General features: G+C 43.2%; 1 protein-coding gene across 2 annotated transcripts in view; it reads right to left on the bottom strand.

Annotated features, from left to right (window-relative positions):
* Positions 1–19,928, bottom strand: part of Rprd1b (regulation of nuclear pre-mRNA domain containing 1B) — a 55,377-nt gene that overhangs the window by 19,498 nt on the left and 15,951 nt on the right. For both annotated transcript variants that reach the window (XM_017802662.2, XM_029554921.1), the window contains 3 exons: positions 14,957–15,069; positions 12,371–12,497; positions 8,556–8,731 (listed from right to left, as the gene is read on the bottom strand). In XM_017802662.2, the coding sequence (XP_017658151.2) occupies positions 8,556–8,731; positions 12,371–12,497; positions 14,957–15,069 (416 nt within the window). The remainder of the gene's footprint in view (positions 1–8,555; positions 8,732–12,370; positions 12,498–14,956; positions 15,070–19,928) is intronic.

The raw sequence follows: 19,928 nt of genomic DNA, 5'->3' as shown, positions 1-19,928 counted from the left end.
AAATAAATAAATAAATAAATAAATAAATAAATAAATAAATAAACAAGCAAATAAATAAGTAAATAAATTACTGTTAAAAATAAATAAATAACACCCCCCCCCACACACACACAAACCCACACACCCTGCTAGAGAGCTGCTCTGGATATAGATCTGTCCTGAGCTGTAAGGATCAGCCAAAACTGAACAGGAGGAATCTAAGGATTTAATGTGTAGCCTTATAGAACCCTCACAAGGATGACAAGGCAGGGAGCAAGGCATGGCGTGGTGAGAGAAAGGATTCCATGGTCACTCTGGCAGGTCTAAGTAGACCCATCTGTTTCAGCAAATGTTCCAACCACAATTGGAACTGACAATGCTGATAGTCCAGTGAGGACAGAGCTGTGTGCTAAGGAAGGACAGTAAGTGTGGAGGACTGGCGGGCAGGTGAGGCCGGCTCAAGTCTATCATAGGCCCTTTGGCCATCCTGACATGATCCAGTGGGGCCAACTCGAGTTAGGCCCTCTTAGTTCTCGGGGAATACAGCAGATTACCACCGAGGTCAGAAGATGTCATACTCACCCCTGTTGACTTCCACTGTGACCCGAGCTGCTCATGTAAACCTTGAAGGTAGTTCTGTTATTTAAAACAATGATTAGGGCTGGAGAGATGGCTCAGTGGTTCAGAGTACTGGCTACTCTTCCTCAGGACCCAAGTTCAGTTCTCAGCACCCATATGGTGGCTAACAACGGTCCTTAACTCCAATTCTAGGGGATCTGACACCCTCTTCTGTCCTCTGTGGCCACTGCACAACACAGGTGCACTTATATATATGCAGGCACAACACTCATACACATAAAATAATTTAAATATATATATATATTTTTTAATAAAATATATGCTAAAACAAAGATTCAACTGCCGGCATTTACTGTCTGTCCCATTATTGAAATGATGCTTCTAACCATGCCTATTCTAATCCTAGAGAGGTGGGGGATGATGCTAAAACTAAGAAGCCATCAGTGTGATTTAGAAACCCTCAGCAAGAGCCAAAGAATCTCTCAAGTTGTTAGTTACCACTGCAGCACAAACAGAAAACTGCAGGGTCAAAGGGCAGTGCTGGATTCTTCATCATTTCCCCTTCTTCCTATGCTGTCTGAAGCTGAGCTCTTGAGTATTCATTACAGCCCAGGGGGAGGCACCAAGTTGGCCCCAAGTTCACTGAGCCATTTCTCCCCAGCCACCAGAGAAGAGCAGAGGGGGTTCTCTCACACTCACTCTGAAATGCTTGCCTGTAGTATTGCAACCTCCCTGCCTGAGAAGTCACTTCTCCACAAGATGCTTGAGAACTGCTTAAATGACTCCTCTAGATGTCTAAGATGTCTTTCTGCTGTTAATCTCGTGGATTGAAGTTTCCAAAACAAAACATTACAAACCTGAATGGAAAGTTACTAGATGCATGCCCTGCACTCTACTCCTAGCTTGTGGCTAACTCCCTCCTCTGGGTCTGAGGTTCTTCTCCAATTCAGAGATCAGATACATGATCTCTAAAATTCCTTTAGCTCAATAATCCTGCTACCTAGATATTCGAGCATCTACCTCTGTTTGCTTTGTAAACTGCACACTGGTGGCTTTGTTGAGTGCATAAGTGCACATAGGCACACCTTCTAGGGATGAGGATTAACACTGGCCGTTGAAAAGTGACACTTCTACCTTCAATCTACTCAATCTGCAGTAATGGAGATCTATGGTGCCTAGGCAGGGTTTTTATAACAAATGCACCAGTAAGTGGCACTCTGGTATGCAGAATTGTGTAGCAGACATGGAAGCAGACTTAATGGAAGAATATTCATCTCTAGCACATGGATTGAAAAATAAGCAGAATGTAAAAATGACACCCCACCCCCATCACCAATTTAAAAACTCAAAGGTAATCTCTATTGAAATTCTAATGTAAGCCGGGCGTGGTGGTGCAAGGCTGTAGTTCCAGCACTTGGGAGGCAGAGGCAGGCAGATCTCTGTGAGTTCAAGGCCAGCCTGGTCTACATGGTGAGTTCTAGGACAGCTGGGGCTACAGGGGGACCCTGTCTCAAAAAGACAACAACAAAAATCCCAATGTTATCTGTACTAAAATTTCAATCTTTTGCAGAAACGGAAAAGGTGATGACAAATTCTAAATTCATATGTAACTTTAAGAAGTCTTAAACAATACTGAACAAGATGAAAACAGCTCAAAGACTCATACTTTTCAATTTAAAACTTACTACAAAACTTCAGCTTGAAAGTACAGCACCTTCATAGGATAGAAGAATAGATCAATAGTATCTAACTGAGGATATATACATCGGTGGCCAATTAATTTTTCACACATTCTGTTAGAGGAAAGAATAATCACTTTAACAAATGCTGCTGAGGCGAATAGGGGTCTACATGCAACAAAATAGGTGGTTCCCTATCTCACACCATATACAGACTTGACTCAAAATGGATCAATACCTTGAATGTAAGAGCTCAAACAATAAAGCTCCTAAAGAAAGTGCAGCAATACATCTTCACAGCGTGGAACAGGGCAATGGCTTCTTAGATGTGGCATTCAAAGCAAGAGCAACAAAAGAAAAAAATAAAATAGAATTGGAACTCATCAAAATAAACCATTTGGGACTGGAAAGATGGTTCAGCGGTTAAGAGCACTGGCTGCTCTTGTAGAAGACCCAGGTTTGGTTCCCAGTTACCAATAACCACCCATAACTCCAGTTCCAGGGGATCTGATGTCCTCTTCTGGCCTCCATGGGCATGGCATGCCATGGTTACATACATGCAGGCAAAACATTCACTCACATAAAATAAAACACACACATAAAACAAAATACTTAACAAAAAATAACTTTCAGAATAGGAAAAAATATTCGCAAATCATGTTTTAAAATATTGATTGATGTTTTTGAGACAGGGTCTCCCTGTAGCTGCAGCTGGCCTAGAACTCACTATGTAGACCAGGGTGGCCTTGAACTCACAGAGAATCCCGAGTGCTGGGATTAAAGATGTGAGCCACTAGGCCTGGCAATTTATTTATTTTTGTTTCATGTGTACAGTGTTTTGCCTGCATGTATATAAATGCACCATACGCATGCAATGCCCATGGAGGCCAGAAGAGGATGTCGGATCTGCTGGAAATGGAGTTATGAATGTTTATTAGTAGCCATGTGGGTGCTAGGAGCCAAACCTCTGTAAGAAGAGGTAGTGTTCTTAATGGCCGAGCCATCCCTCCAGCCCCATAAAGAACTCTTATAACCCAGTAACTACAAACAACCCAACTCAAAAATGTACAAAGGACTTAAATAGACACGTCTTCAATGAAGACAGTAAGGGGTCAAGGAAAATATGTAAAGATGCTCACCATTACTATTCATTAGGGAAATGCAAATTAACCACCACAAAGTATAACTTCACATATACTAGGTTGGCTAGAGTAAAAGACGCCAACAAGTACTGACAAGGGTATGAAGAAACTGGAAGCCTTGCACGCTGGTGGCGGCAGTGGAAAAGGGGCAGCTGCTGTGGAAAACAGTTTGTGCTCCGAATCACCACAGAATCTAGCAACCGCAACCTGAAGTATAACATATACCCAAGAGAAATGAAAACATGTCTCCACAAAAATTTGCACCTGACTGTCCACAAGAAGATTAATCAGCATTATTCATGGGAGCCGAGAGACAAATGTAATTCAAATGTCCATCAATGACAATGACTAGACAAACTGTGACAGATTCATATAATGGCTATTGTTAGTTATTACTGTTGTACTAATTGTTTATATTAGAGCCAATATTTATCCACAGTAGGAATGAAGTACTAGAACAGTACATTACAGATGACTTCAAACGATCACACCAAGTGAGAGAAGAGATGCAATTATAGAAAATCCCCAGGACAGGAGAGAAAATACATCAGTGATTCCCAGGAACAGGGAGAGCAGGCCTAGGGAGAGACTGCCAACTAGGGATGAGCTTTCCATTTGGAGTGATGAATTGTTTGAAACTTCATAGATGATAGCTGTACTATATTATATACTATGAAGTGCTAAATGGCACTGAAATACAATCTTTAAAATAGTTAATTTTATGTTATATAAATTTCTCTTCAACCCACAAATAAATCTGTAGTTGGCCTTATCTCCCAGAGTTCCTTCCTGTCTGGCATTAGTCTTTATGCACCATGTGGCCTATACAGCACAGGCAGGATGGTCCCCTTTTAGTCCTAGATCACTGACATACACAATGATCCGAATGCACAGAGCTGGTGTGTCAAAGAGGTGACACTGCACTGCCTGACCCTTTGGTTTTTTTTTTTTTCTTTAATGCCTGTAGAAGTAGATTTCTCTCCCCTCATCTTCACCCATCCTTGTCCTGATGGCTTTGATGCACGTATCCACACCATGTTTTATCCAATCTGACGAGACAAGAACTCTGTCCAACCTACTCAGACTAAAGCTCATGAGCTTTAAGCGGGTGCTTGGCCCAGGATTCTTCTCTGTCAAGAAGCAGAGCCTCCCTTTGTTCTGAGAAGTGATGTCTAAAGGCTGTTCAGGTATTGTTGGTTTTTGCCCTTTTGAGCCCACCTTGCTTTGGGTCCCACACTCTCTAACTTCACCTCTGGTTTTCTCTGTTCATGACACAAAGCACAGATTTTCAGCAGCTTTTCCTGTAACTTTGCTTGGAGGTTAAGGGAAAAATGGTATGCCAACCATGACACTCAGAAGTCAAAGATAAAAGTATCATCTCCACATGAACCGTAATTCTACTTAAAAGAAGAAGGAAAGCGGCACAAAGTGGAAACCAGCAGGAGTTCCAACCAAATAGTTACCTTTACTAACATGCTCTGTGCAGCCAGAAATGAAATCAAATCTGCTAAACCACTTAATGAGTCTTTCCTTTATAGGAAAAGGTACATCAAGTGAGGAATTTCAGTCACAGAACAAGTATTTTCTGAGGAACAAATATGTTCCTGGCACTGTGAGAACAGTCAAAGAGCACACAGCGTATAACAAACTTCACAAGACTAGCTGGAGGCATATGGTGTTCAGAAAGAGCTCACCCATTTGATAATTTACTCACATTCTTAATAAACATCTGACCAAATTAATGTTATTAATTGGAAGGCTTTTCATGGTCCGTTTCCATGTGGACATGATGAGCCGGAACGTCCCCCGCCCTATAACCTTTCTCACATGCCCTGTGAAGGCCTTTCTTGCTGCAGTTCCTCTCATGGAGTAGAAGCTCTGGGACAAAGCGGGCTTTTGCACACACAACAGGCGAATGCTATGTTCCTGGTTAGAGGGGGCACACCCTACCCATTTTTGCACGTAAGTCCACGGGTGAACAGGTAAGACTGGTGACTCCGCAGATGCACAAGCAGCACTAAAGACAGTACCCCAGTTCCCCATGGGGTCTGTATTGCATCCTTCCACATCCTGCCTTGTCTTTCTTCACATACCTGTCCTGGCCAATCTGATTGCTCCCCTTTATAAAACATTTCTCTCCAACTGCCATCTCCTTTTACAAAAAGGCTTTATTGCCTGGCAGGAAGCTTGGGTTTATCTTAAACCACAACCAGAACTGTCCTTGCACTTCTTAATCTCCATTATGTACAGTCAGTCCGTTTAGTTTTATGTTTACCTACACTCTTTATACCAGAATATGATTTCCTTCAAACACAATTTCCTTCCGTGAGCCAGAACAGCCTCCTTTCCGCCCAGACTCTCACCCAACACTTCCTCTAAACCTACAGCAAGATTTGGAAGCCACTAGAAACCCAACATAAAACTCACAATGAAAGAAAAGAGAGATACTCCTTCTCTAATGGAAGATATAGTTAAAAATTAAAATACAGACTTAAAGTGTTAACAAATTAGAAGTGTGGGGAAAGAAGACTCCCAAGAATCACATTTCAAAGAGTCCTTTCACTGAAGGTAGTAAAAGGTTTCAAAATAAAAGATTCAATCAGCCTTCTGATTGGGAGTGCAAGGACAAGGACTGTTGGAAGGGCAAGGTTTCAAGCCAGACATGATGGTGTACACCTTTAATCCCAGCACTCCGGAAGCAGAGGATGGGGGAATCTCTTGAGTTCCAGGCCAGCCTGGTCTACATAGCAAGTTCCAGGCTAGTCAGAGATACATAATGATAGCCAGTCAGGAAAAAACAAACAAGGCAAGGTATCAGAGGAGGTGTGGGTGAGTACTACTCCCTTGTGAAGAGGCTGATGAGGATTTGGAGGAATTGCAGCATTATGGCATCTTCCAAGCTGCACACCAGGTATCACCATCAGAACAGAATTGAGTAAGATCAGTCTATTATGAGGTACGAGAGGAAATTTTGGATTCAGAAGAACGGACTGCTCACATTCTTAGCAAGCACAAAACCTATCCCTCAACCTCTTTCATTTTATCTAGTTACTTGCTTTTCATTTATTTTTTTAAATTTTATTTATTATTTTTATTTTATGTGTATGCACGGATTGTCTGCATGTAGGTAAGTGCACCCATATCGTGCAATGCCCACGGAGGTCAGAAGAGGCTGTCAGATCCCCTGGGACTGGAGTTACGGACAGTCGTTAGCCACCATGTGGGTGCTGGGATTCAAACCCAGGTCTTCTGCAAGAACAACCAGCGCCTGTCATTTGCTTTTTAAAAAGCAGCAAACTTCATTATTTTTTCACAATGAATGGTCCTGTTCAACTGGCTGGGTGACATGATTTGGGACAGAGGCCCTGTGATCAGGTTCCAACACCACATCCACTCCATGAACTAACAAGGAATGTAGGATGCAAAGCTAAAATGGACCAACCTCCAGTCTTTCTCTGTGCCTGATGGCCTGCTCACGGTACCCAGCAAGTCACTCATTCTACAGAAACGAGGACTCATTAGGAAATAGACAGCAAAGTACAACTGGGGCATGGAGGAAAGACAGAACAAAGGGTTAACAGGCTCTACCCACAGTTTCCTTCTTAAAGACTGTCCTCTAGGTGCGGCTTGCCACGTTCCACCCAACGACAGCTGCTCATGATAATCAATGTCTGACAGATCAGAGAAAGCCCTTAATGTGTCGCCAAGGGGCAGTTCAACAGATGGCATGATGACTTACAACCAGGATCATTAATTATACTCTCTTATTAGTCCCAGGGTGCAGTGCTGAAAATGCTTCCTCAGATAAATGGCCGTCTGCTACCGCCAGTGAAGCCAGTGAAGCCCTTTAGGACTTCTGGTCAGTGCTGAGTCTACATTCAAGCTACACTGCTGTCCCAGTCATTTCCCATCTTCTGCATCCAAGCTGGATAAGAAGTCCCAGAACCTCTAGCTGTTACAGCTCCCATAATCACTGAGGTAGAGATGTGGCACACCCGCTCCAGTCAGTTGATCACAGAATAACAAATGTGACAATCGGCTAGAGCTAACTCAATGTTTCCTCCCTCTGTGCCAGAGAACACCTTCCCCAGTGGAGGGAGGGTGGTCTTTTGCTCTGAGTGGGCCTTATGAGGTTTTTGTTTCGATAAAATAGGGCTTACTCTCCAACTCAGACCTGTTCTCCCCTCCCAGAAACACTCTTTTCCATGTATCTTTTTTTTTTTAATCTTTTTGAGACAGGGTCTCCCTGCAGCCCCAACTGGCCTGAACTCCCTATGTAGACCAGGCTGGCCTCCAACTGCAGTGATTCACCTGCCTCTGCCTCCCAAGTACTAGGATTAAAGGCATGTGACACCACACCTGATTTTCATGTATCTTTTTTTTCTTTTTTTTTTTTTAATGTGTGTGTATTGACCACATGCAGGTAAGTGCACCCATGTCGTGCAATGCCCGCAGAGGTCAGAAGAGGCTGTCAGATCTTCTGGGACTGGAGTTATAGACAGTTGTTAGCTGCCATGTGGGTGCATGTATCTTTTAAACAGAGTAGACACCCCTACGAAAGGAAAGGAGGCCAAACAATGCGGGAGAGCCCGTCCCCCCAATATCTATTAGTGCTGATGCTGTTACCCAAGGGACAAGGCCCTAAGGTAAATTAAGAAGAATTCAAACAACAATTCTAAACACCTCCTTGCCAGAGGCATGCAGGTGCATGTTCTCAATTTGGGGGGAGAAACAGGTTCCTTCCCAACAGTTTGAATCTGGTTCCACAAACATCACTGAAATTATAGAGCCAATACAGGGCAAAGCTTGGAAGCAGACAACTTACTTGGCCTTAGCATGTACAAGTCAGAAATGCACCTCAAAATGACTCAGATTCTCAAATATAAAGTAACCTTTGATTTTGCTCACCTTTCTATACCTCAATTACAATTTTAAGATGTGACACTAAATAAAAACAACATTAATGCTGTGATTAAAAGGATACAGTTTTCACAATCCAACTTTTCCATTCTTGGACATATAAAAACATAACTTCAATTTTTAACTAGGCACAAATAATTATCTTCTGGGTGCTCCCATTTCATGATTTTTTAAGAGATAAACATTAATTCAAGAATAAGATGGGTTGTAGAAGGGGACATCAGGGCAGTCTGGGCCTGCCTCGTAATGTACTCACTTCTAGCTTTTTCTCCTTTTCTGACAAAACATCTTTCTGATTCTGGGTGTACTCCACCAGCATCCGAGCCAGCTGGCGCCGGTCTTCCAGTTCTGCTGCCAGGCGCCCGTTATATTCTGCTAGTAACAGACATGCTTCATCTACCGTTTTTGAAAGACGTTCAGCTGCCTCTTTGTCTGAGTACAAATAAAACCAAAAAACAGAGACAATATACAAATCACGTAAGTATGATTGCAAACATTCCCGAGAGAAGGTTCATGGGGTCCAAGAATAGCCCAGAACCTGTGCACCAACAATGCTGGCCAGCAAGGAATTCAAAGGCACTAACTGCCAACAAGATGGCATTTCTGAATTACCTGAAGTGAGGCAACTGAAGTGGGAAAGGGATCTGGCAAGGACTCTGAAATGCCTGGTCTGCAGAAAGCTCTACAGGTAAAACAAGCTGAAAGGTACTGATATTTAAGGTCGCCTGTGAAATAATTTTCCTTGTCTCTAAGAAGTTCAATAGTTTTTATTTGTATTATTTCATTAAGATTCTTTTCCACTGTTCTGGAGTAAAACAGTGAGCACTCCTTGGATGTGGAAAGGGAGAAAACAGCTGCATGAGATTTACTATGTGATCTCTGAAACAGATCTACAGGACTCTGGTCACGTGCAAAAGAAGCTTGGAGGCTGGGGATGAGCTTTCCCCCTGTACTTGGCAAAATACTGGTCTGACAAGGAGTAGAGGCTTTCCAATGTTCTGAACACAGCCTTTAGCAGAAATACACTTTCTTTTTTCTTTTCTTTTTAGATTTTTAGTTTTATATGTATGAATTTTATCTTATATTTATTTTATTTTATATGTATTTTGCCTGCCTGTATGTAAGTGCATGAGTGCAATGCCCAGAGACGCCAGAAAAGAGCCTCTGAAACTGGAGTTAAGTTAGCTGCCACGCGAGTGCTGGAAACCAAACCTGGGTCCTCTTCAAGAGGAGTTAGTGCTCTTAACCTGTGAGCCACTACCCCAGCCCCAGAAATACACTTTCCATAAACACAAATAAAAAGAAACAGAGCCGAATATGGTGGCTTACATTTATAATCCCAGTACTCAGGAGGCAGGGGCAGGAGGATTGTCACAAGTTCCAGATCAGCCTGGGCTACACAGTGAGACCCTGTCTTTAAAAAAAAAAAAAAAAAAAAAAAGGAAGTGAGGGAAAGAGGGAGGAACAAATGCACTTTTCCTTATTTTGTTCTATTTAGTGTTGGTCATCATATACCAAGCTGATTTCATGTTCAATTAACGGCTTGACACTTACACTTTGAGAAGAAAAAAAAATTCCCCCCAAACCCTGAAGTATAAGAAAGGGTATTCTTGGAAAGACGTGATGAAGTCTCAGCATTAGCAAATGAGAAGAAACAAAAGGACGACTTAGATCCATAAGGAATTGCTGTACTTAATTATGGTGGTGGCAGAACTTTAAACATATGCATCTTGTTAAAGAAGGATCTTCTGGATGAAAACAGAAGGTTGATACTTTGAAACAAAGAGCACCAGACTTGCCAGCAGTTCCACATGAAAATTCAGTGACACAAATCTGTCCCCGGCTGTCAGGTTTCATCCCTCCTTAGTTTAGAGAACAAACATACTTGGAAGGAACCAGCAAAACAAGGTGGGCAGAGGACCTATAAGAGAGGGCAGGGGACTACCAGGTAGATTCTAGGCAGGTGGTGTGGCCTGTGAACACAGTGCCAGGGTGGATGGCTGGTTTAGCTTTGTCAGTGCTTGACTAACTGATCATTTTATAATAGCTAATAAGATGTGAGAATACCTGTGGCAAAAAAAAATGGTAAGGAAAACACAAATTTTTAAGATTTTTCACAAAATTAATTCTTACCTTTAAGAATGTGTGTAAATAAATCATATATACAAGTAATTGCAATCCAGAAAATAACTTTTTATCATTTAATTAGTTAAATGAAAAGTGTAGTCCAACCAGAAGCAGACCTCACCTGGGCACTCCTCTGTGACTATGTTCTGGCCTGGCCTGGCCTGGCCCTGCCCTCCCCGCTACACCAAAAGCAGCAGTCAACCTAATGAGGCCAGCCGTCCCTCCACTTGTACACAGACATCCTGCTCTCTTGGAGACTCAAAGGCTCAGTTTCTGTGCCAGTCCGTGAGGTTTTCCAGTGTCCTCCATTTCTCTCCCTCCTGAGCATAGAGGGGAGTTTGTGGCTATCTCCCAAACCAGTTAGCATTCCTTGCTTATTATCTCACTTCCCTGCTCCCCTTTTACAGCAAACTCAAGAGGCATCTACAGTCCCTGTAGCCACCCCCTCTCCTCCTGTCATGAAGTTCACCCAATCGGCACTGCAAACACTCGGTGCACAACCTTCCAATCAGCCTAACAAATATCCGAGTTCCTCTCAAGTGCCTGTCTGAAGACAGCAAGGGACAAAAAAACAAACTCCATCTGCCTTCAAGTTTGTATTCTCAGGGAAAGGGAAGCAATATATAATATTGTACTTGTGTATCAGCTGATGTTAAGAACTAAACAGAGAAGAATGGGACCCTGGGAGTGAAGGGACCTGTGTGTATACACGTATTTGAAAGAGGGTTTCACCATGTAGCTCTGGCTGACCTAGAACTCTCTATGCCCACCAGGCTGGCCTTTAACTCACAGAGCCACCTGCCCTTGCCTTCCAAGTGCTGGGAGTAAAGGCATGCACCACCATGCCTGGCACAGGATCAGCATTTTCAATAAGATGGTCTTCAAGGGAGGCTTCAGAGAGGTAACAGGAGAGTACAGGCTTGACAGAAAGGATTGCTTCCAGAATAAGATTTCCTCTTCTTCCCTGACCACCTTTATTTCCTTCAATGATTCCCTGTGCCCATACCCTGCCTCCTTGGCATTCACCCCAAAAGGTTATGGCCAAGAGCACCTACCACATGGTGAGTCTCAAGGATCTGCTGACTGAAGGAATTACTTCTGGAGTAACCTTGACTTCCTATGGGTGGACATGGAGGAAGCCAGAGAAGCAGTCAGATCAAGGGGCTGGAAGGGAAGTGGTGGACTGAGGAAGAGAATGCAATGAAAGCCCTGGACTTCTGCAATGGGAAAAATGTTTACTTTGCAGGCTAGGCTGGAATCCCAAAATCCACTGTGCATGTAACTTTGGCCAAGATAGCTAACTTCTCAAGGTCTCAATCTCTCCCTATATAATATGGGAATACATATTCCATATTCAGAGATCTTCAAAGATGATCAAGAGTAGGGCAACAGGCAGAGCATACTCTTTAAAAGCTCAGCTCATGCTTCACTCCCTTCTTCAACCTCTCACGTAGAAAGCAGACCAGTGTCAAGTTCCCTGTTTAACTGGGAGTGATCATGATTAATGTGATGTGCCCAATAACACACAACAATTCTTGGCATTGAATCACCTACAGGCTTGCCAGTGTGCAGCGTATTAAACTACACAGCTATGTATCAGCCATTTTTTTTCTTTTAGCAAAGGGGTCCTGATTTTATGGCCTAGCCCCTCCGGGCCTCCACTGCTGGACACATTAACAATCTGCACTGTGTTGTGGACAGATCTTATTGATAGCACTACAAGTTATAGCAGGCCAGCATTTCTTAGAATCACTACTCAAGCTCTGTCTCAAGAGTTTCTCTGTTGAGTGTGTGAGTGGCTTGCACACCCAAGACGGCAGAGCACCCAACATCACACAAAGTCTATACCGAGGACATAAGCATGTCCTAGTGATCAGTGCTCCACTTAGGAGCTACAGACAGGTCCTTCTCTCTTCACCTCTCACCTCAACTCTACCTTCTCACCTGTTATTTTTTCCAATAGAGAAACATCTTGTACTTCCTGGGGCAGAGAAGCAATTTTCTGTCGAACAGTAGCATCCCCTGAGGCGGCATTTTCTAGATCCTGTAAAGCTTTGATTAGCTCTTCAGTCTATAGAAAGAAAACACAAACAAGACTATCCATTAAAAATAAGAGGGCTTAAGAAAATTATCTAGAGTCAAATAAGTACAGGTAAATTCTAAAAACAGACATTCCTGGCATTCCTGACAAACAAAAAGACCTTCTGTTCTTAGTTCCAGGAATCCCACGGATGTCAAAGACACAGATTTTAAAAGATAGAAAATTAATTTCTCTAAGTCTACAATAGGATAAATGAAAGAGCTTATTTTTGTCAATTAAAAAAATATGGATTCTGGGATTAGAGAGATGGCTCAGTGGTTAAGAGCACTGGCTGTTTTTTCCGAGAACCTGGATTCAGTTCCCAGCACCAAATGTAGGCTAACATCCATCCTTAACACCAGTTTCGGGAGATCTGACACCCTCTTCTGGCCTCCAAGGGCATTGCCCAATAAGAGTGTACTTACATTTACATCATATATGCAAAATACTCATACACATAAAATAAAGATTAAAATTTTTTTAATTTTTAAAATATGGATTCTGGGAGCTGGAGAGAGCTCTGCAGTTAAGAGCATGTACTGCTCCTGCAGAGAACTCAAATTCCATTCCCAGTACCCATGCTGGACAGTTCACAACTGCTTGTAACTCTAGCTCCAGGGGATCTGACGTCTCTGTCCTCTGTGGGTGTTCAAACTCACGTGCACATACCCCCCTACACACACACACACACAATTTAAAATAGTAAAAATATATATATTTTTTAAATGTGGATTCTGAGCCAGGCGTGGTGGTGCACGCCTTTAATCCCAGCACTTGGGAGGCAGAGGCAGGCGGATCTTCCTGATTCAACCTCTCAAGTGTTGGGATTATAGGCATGCCCTGGCTCTCACTGGGAATATATTAACCAGAGAAACAGGTTTCTTTTATTTGGTGAGAACCCGAGTCAGCATTCTTAGAAAAATTCAGGACTTACTCTTTGTACTGAGAATGAATTCTATTAGCTGGGTGTGGTGGCTTACGCCTTTAGTCCCAGCACCTGGGAGGCAGAGGCAGGCGGATCTCTCTGAGTTCACGGCCAGCCTGGTCTACATAGTGAGTTCCAGGACAGCTGGGGCTACAGGGAGACCCTGTCTCAAAAAGACAAAAAAAAGTGGATTCTGGTTCATATTGCTTAATTTCAATGGAAGCATTACTTCCAGTATAGAACAGCCTATATATAGGAAAAAGATATAAATACCAAATGTTTAGCAATTATGTTCTGGCTGATTAAATTCTTTCCTGAGTTTGCTTTATAAAGCAAGTATCATTAATTCATCAAGGGGTAAGAACAAGAAAAGCAAACTAAATCACTGGAAAACACAGAAAGCTGGCAGGTGGGCCTGAGCAGCTGATTCTGTCAATGCTGGTTAGATTTCCCAGAAAGGTAATAATCCAGACTCTTTTCTTTTAAAGTTTTTAGATACAAAGATATACGTATGACCTAACATTGCTATCACTTAATCCCATCCAAATCATCATTTTAGCCTAACACAGTTCATGACGGTTCCTATTCACCCAAGTCCTGAGCACATTCACATATAATAGTTATTTGAGGTACCCTGACCCAATGAAAAGGACAGAGGCAGCTAGATATAATGACACACACCTGTAATTCCAGCACCAGGGAAGCTGAGGCGGGAGTATTATTTGTTTTGAAATAGGGTCTCCTTGTGTAGCCAGGCTGGCCTTGAATTCACGTTCCTCCCGCCTCAGGCTCCCCAGTAGTTATTACAGGTCAAATCTGGCTACAGCAAGCTGTTAAGTTCAAGACCAGCTGAGGTTACACAGTGAGACTGTCTCAAAAAGGTAAAAGCAAACAAATTAGATCTGACTTCAAATGAAGATACTGGGCAAGTTATACTTTTCTGAATTACTCAGAAAGCATAACCTTTCCTTTTCTTCTCTCTCTCTTTAAATTCTCCTGGAGCTTTAACAAAAAATACTGGGCAAGTTACTTACACACCACTTAATCAGGTTTTAAGTCTCATTTTCTTTGATGCTAAATAGAAGGGGCAAAGTAATGCTGATACACCCTCAGCATTACTTGTTGCAGTATTTAAAATGGAAAATACAGAGTAGCAAATCTGCTCTTGGTGGCTGCAAGATTGTTCTCAGCCAGCCGTAAAATCTTAATATAAAACAAGCCACAGAAGGCTTTAGAACACCGCGGTCACATCACCTAACCCCTGACAACAATCTATTTTTAGAGAATACTTTTTAATTTCTAGGTAATGAAAAACCAAGTTCAAGTACTCTACAAAACATAAAACCATTAAGGAGTCCTGGCAGGCGAGGCAGGGCAAAGGTGGCTGCCTGACAAGCTTCATCAACTGGGCTCTTGCCTCTAGCAGCAGCTGCCCTCTGAAAATCCACACTAGATCACAAGCGCCACCTTGTGGCAATGGTCTTCACACGGCCATCAGTGCCATTCTGCTCTGGGTAAGACATACCAAGAGAGGCCCTGCAGAAGGGTCCTGGGGGGAGTAGCTTCCTGGGTAGTCGTCATCTTCCTCCTCTTGTATCTGTTGAAAGGTTCGCTTCAGAGATTTCTTCTCTTCTGTTGCTAGGGAAAAGAAAAGTGCCAAGTTTGAGGCATTTGGATATCCTGCTTTAAATGCTGAATGCTATGTACAATGGCCACACGTAAAACAGGGAAAGGGAGTGCTCGTTTTCAGAGATACCTTCACGGTAAGCTATTTTAAACTGGTTGTAGCACCTTTCATGTTGCTGAAGAGACAAGAGGGTCCTAGTCTATCGTCTCAGATTGACTCTCTGAGCCAATGAAAATGCTATTGAAAGGCATCTAAAAGTGAAGCCTCCCAGACTATCATATTTTAAAACTTCAGATCTTTAAAAAAAATAGCAAAAACAAAATGGTCACAAACCATGAGACAATACAGTGAAGCAAATCAATGTGTGTGAGGGTTTACAGAGAACACATGGAATAGAAAGTAAGGTATTCTGTGCTTTCTAGGGATCATTTCAGAAAATAAACAGAGAAATTCATCCATAAAACTGTCAGATTCTAAACACAAATATCCTCTAAACTATTCCTTTGAAAATACAATAAACTCAACTTTACCACAAATTTTTTGAGACAGTGTCTTGCTATAAAGCCCAAGCTGGTCTTGAAATCCCAGTTTAGCCCAGGCTGCTCTGAAGCTAGCAATCATGCCTGCCTGTCACGAGTACTAGGATACCAGGGGGCTTCTTTTTGAGACAGGGTCTGCCTGTAGCCACAGCTGGCCTGGATTCACTATGGAGACTAGGCTGGTCTCAAACTAACAGAGATCTGCCTGCCTCTGCCTCCCGAGTGCTGGGATTAAAGGCCTGCGCCACCCCGCCAGGCTACAAATAGTTGGTTTTGTTTTGTCTTATTCTTGCAGTGCTAAGAATGGAATCCAAAGTCTCGGGCATACTAGACAAACACTCTACCACCAATCTCCATCCTCAGCTCTTTAGGAACTGCTAAAATACAATAAAGGTAGACAAAAAGGTTATAGCTTGAAATTCTTCAGCTTCCAAACTCTCACACTGAAATTATTATATATAAAAACCAAACCACTTGCTACATTAAGACACTTAGAATCACTGACTTTCAGCAGAGGATACCATGTGATCAGCCTTTGCCTATCTTTCCCCAGCTATGTTTCCATGACCGACCACAGGCCAGAGTCTGCCCAGAGCCAGGCAGCCTGTGAGTCCCAAGTCTGAGTCCACAAGCTGAAGTCCGCTGCCTAAGCAGGGGGTCTTCTCACTCTATGCTGCCCTTGTCTGTAGCGTTGCAAGATTCAAATCAAATGGATGAAGACCACTTTAAGGCTATTTCTATCCTTTGTATCCTAACAAAAGGGGCTGCGACAAGACACGCTGTCATCAGTCCGTTTGTCCAGTGTGGCCCTGTGCTCCAGAGCTGCTGAAAATGCATTTTCACCATTTTCCCAAGCTTCTGTCCCCATCCCTATTTCCGTATTAAACCTTCATTGGCCCTGTCTTCTAAGCACAAAGTCTTAAGACCGGCAGAATCTGCCTGGAGTTCCTACTTCCAGCAGCTCGCACCCCTCTGGAGATGCCTTATGAACCCCTCTCTGCCCCTTCCCCAGTGATATACAACCTCTCATCTGCAATGTGCCCTGCTTCAGGTCTTGTCAAGATCAGTCACCCAGTCTCCCTACCTCTAGCTGTTCCTTTTCTAAATTAGACCACATTATTAAACCAAACTCCTACAAGCTAACCTCTCCCCATCTCATCTCTAACCAAAGACCATGGCTGGTGTCCTGTCTATCCACATTTCCCTTCCTAAGGTCAAGGTGATAGTGGTAGCGGTGGTGGAGGATCAAGTATTCTTCACCTCCCATTGCACTTAACATCTTTTAAAGCACTGGGCTGTACTGCTTAGAATGGCAGCTGACAAGCCTTCCTCTCTGGGGTTTTATTCCTCCACCTTCCAAATGAACCTGGAAAGGGTTGGCAGACCAAAGTGGACACCCTTGAGAAGATGGGAGTCACTGGGCTTGGCAAGTACTAGTGCTGTGCCAGAAACAGCTTGCACCAGTACTGAGTTCTCAAACTGGTTAGACAGCCACTAACAATCACCTAGCAAAATAGCAGGTAAACGCACTTGCTGCCAAGCCTGATGACCTGAGCTCAATCCCTGGAGGTGGAAGAAGAGAACCAAGTCCCATACGCTTGTCCTCTGAGCTCCATATGTATGCCACACAAATGCACAAACACACATATAAAACAAATGCAATAACAACTGACAAAGATAAGCCTTCCACTCTCACCCAGCTTACAACTTGGGTACTTATTTACACCCCTCTTCTTCATTCTCAACTCACCTTGCAGGGAGAGAGGACAATGAAGGCCAGTGCGCTCCCACCCTCTGTTGAACACTTCTACCCTCCCACTTGCCCTTGTGCCTTTGGGCCTTGTACTCAGGTGACCTACAAGCAATCCTGCTTACCCAAGGACATGGCGTGCTTCTCACAGAGCGGGCTGTGGTGGAATTTCAGACACCAGGGTAGACTGTGAAGTAAATCATGAGGCAGAACACAGCCACCAACCTACAAACCTGGGTCCGCTAAAAGGGTGTATCTGAGCTTTTTTAAGACTTTAAGAAAAGAAAAGCAAAAAAAAAGCCTTCAAAACTGGGCTGTAGCTCAAAGGCAGAGCGTTTGCCTAGCATGTGTGAAGTCTTGGGTCCCATCTCCAGTGCCAAAACATTTTTCAGATGTAGAATCATGAACTACTATTGGCAACTACCCCTCATTCTGTTCCCTCCCTGCAAAATAAAATCTCATCATTTTCTTGAGACAGGGTCCTCCGTCCCCCAAATGCTAGGATCACAGGCATGTTGCCACCACACTCAGGTGTAAATTAAAGAAAATGGGGGCTTTTGGCGGGGGGGGGGTTGAGACAGGGTCTCCCTGTAGCCCCAGCTGACCAGGAAATCACTATGTAGACCAGGTTGGCCTTGAACTCACAAAGATCCACCTGCCTCTGCCTCCCAAGTGCTGGGACTAAAGGCGTGCGCCACCACACTGGGCAAAGGAAATGTTTTAAATGTACATTAAGTTTTAGCTGTAGGAGGAGGGAAAAATAACAAATAAAGGGCCAGCATTTTAGGTCAATTTCAACACTTACCCCCCCCACTGAACTAAAGGTCAAGTCCAGACCGGAGCTAGAGGAAACTGGGCCTGAGCTTGTGTGCTTAATGGTCTTGCACAAAACCAAAGGGGCTGAAATTCACTCTCCTCCAACTTTCCCTACTAGCCCACATACAGAAACTTAAGAGTATTAGATACTAGAACTGAGAAATAAATATCCTATCACTGCCCCACTGCCAGCCTATCCTGTACTATCTCAAGTGATTCTCACCAAATCTTCAGGAGTATTACTATTAATAGCCATATTGTGCTGTGAGGATTGAGGCTCAGAGACATCAAATGTTGAGCCAAACAGCACATGGATCTGGAAGTGCCAAAATGGGATTCAGACCCTGGAAGTCTGAATATTTTACAGTCTACGCAAGGTGGGCGGCCTTCTCATGAATCCATATCATAATTCAAGTCTAGTGAATCCATGTGTTTTACAGAAGGAAGTATAGATGGGGGCACATCAGCCTTAAAGTCACAGACCAGGGTCTGAGTTCACCATTTATCAATTATTTCTCCTTGAAAAAAGTGACTAGTTTCTTGAGCCTTACTACCCTCACCCAAAGTATGAAGATAAAGCCAACCTCACAGAGTAATCATAAAACTCTCAAATGAGTTAACATGAAAAGCAGGCAGCAGAGAAGCTGGCAGACAACAGGTCTTCTCCAATTACTGGTTCCTTTCTATCAGCCCTTCCTTCACACTTTGATCCAAAACTGCACGACACCATGTAATTTAAATAAATAATAGAGTCCCAGTGAGCCAAGCAAAAGCTTGAGTATTCGCAAACACAGAGGAACAACCTGAAAACACACAGGCCTTGCACCTAGTGATGCCAGCACAGGAACACGCAGTTCTAAATCTGAAGTCTCGAACTTGAACATACTCCAATGAACTGTCAAATTTTCAAAGGCAAATGTTTATTGCAAAGGTAAACTCTATGAAGTTCCCTGAAAAGAAGTCTATCAGCATTCTGAAAGGACAGCAGTAAACTCTTCTGTCAGGTCCTTAGAAGACAGTGGGAAAGACAGTGAGTTAGCCGAGACCAGCGCACACACTGGAACCTTTGACACACTTTTGTCTTTAAAGAATAAAGGAGAAAGGACCTCATCTCTAGAGCAGCACATGGCACTGCTAGTCTGTCTAGACTCACACCATCTTCAGGATCACCACTGCCACATGTGTGAACGTCCCAGTGCAGTCATTTCTCTCAGCTCTTCCCTACTATATCTAGCACAGCTCGATGCAAATATCCAGGAAATGCTTGAACTGACATTACAACAATAGCTTCAAGTACTCTTTCTAAAAGCTTTCCTGCTTGCCCAAAGGTATGTTAAAAAGTCAGCACTGTTTATTACTAAATGAACTACAGGGGAGAGTGCAGACAAAAATGCTAGGTAATTCCCCAAACTGTACAAAATAAACTTCTAAGGGACACAATGCCATCATTGACTGCATCCAAAGCAGGAAACCAGCTCGCTTTTCAGAAGCTGCCACAAGAATGGCCCTAGAAGCATTTTCTAACAACTCAGAGAAAAACACTGGCCCATGGTCTGAAAGCACTTTCTTAGAAAGCCTTCCAGATTACTATAAGTGCATATAATTGTAGACCTAGAAGAGACTGTGAATGGTATAAAGGACTGCTGAAGGAATGTTACTGTCACCCATGTTAATCCCGGGAAGTCCTACAGCAGAGGCGTGTACACAGTGCCAGAGAACAGGACAAGAATGGCCCACAGACATGGACAACACCAGAGCCCGAGTG

This window comes from Nannospalax galili, unplaced genomic scaffold (assembly GCF_000622305.1).
Source record: "Nannospalax galili isolate Female #2095 unplaced genomic scaffold, S.galili_v1.0 scaffold3946, whole genome shotgun sequence".
NCBI classification, from domain to species: Eukaryota; Metazoa; Chordata; class Mammalia; order Rodentia; family Spalacidae; genus Nannospalax; species Nannospalax galili.
The sequence above is the reverse complement of the archived record's forward strand: the minus strand, read 5'-3'. Positions and strand labels throughout refer to the sequence as shown.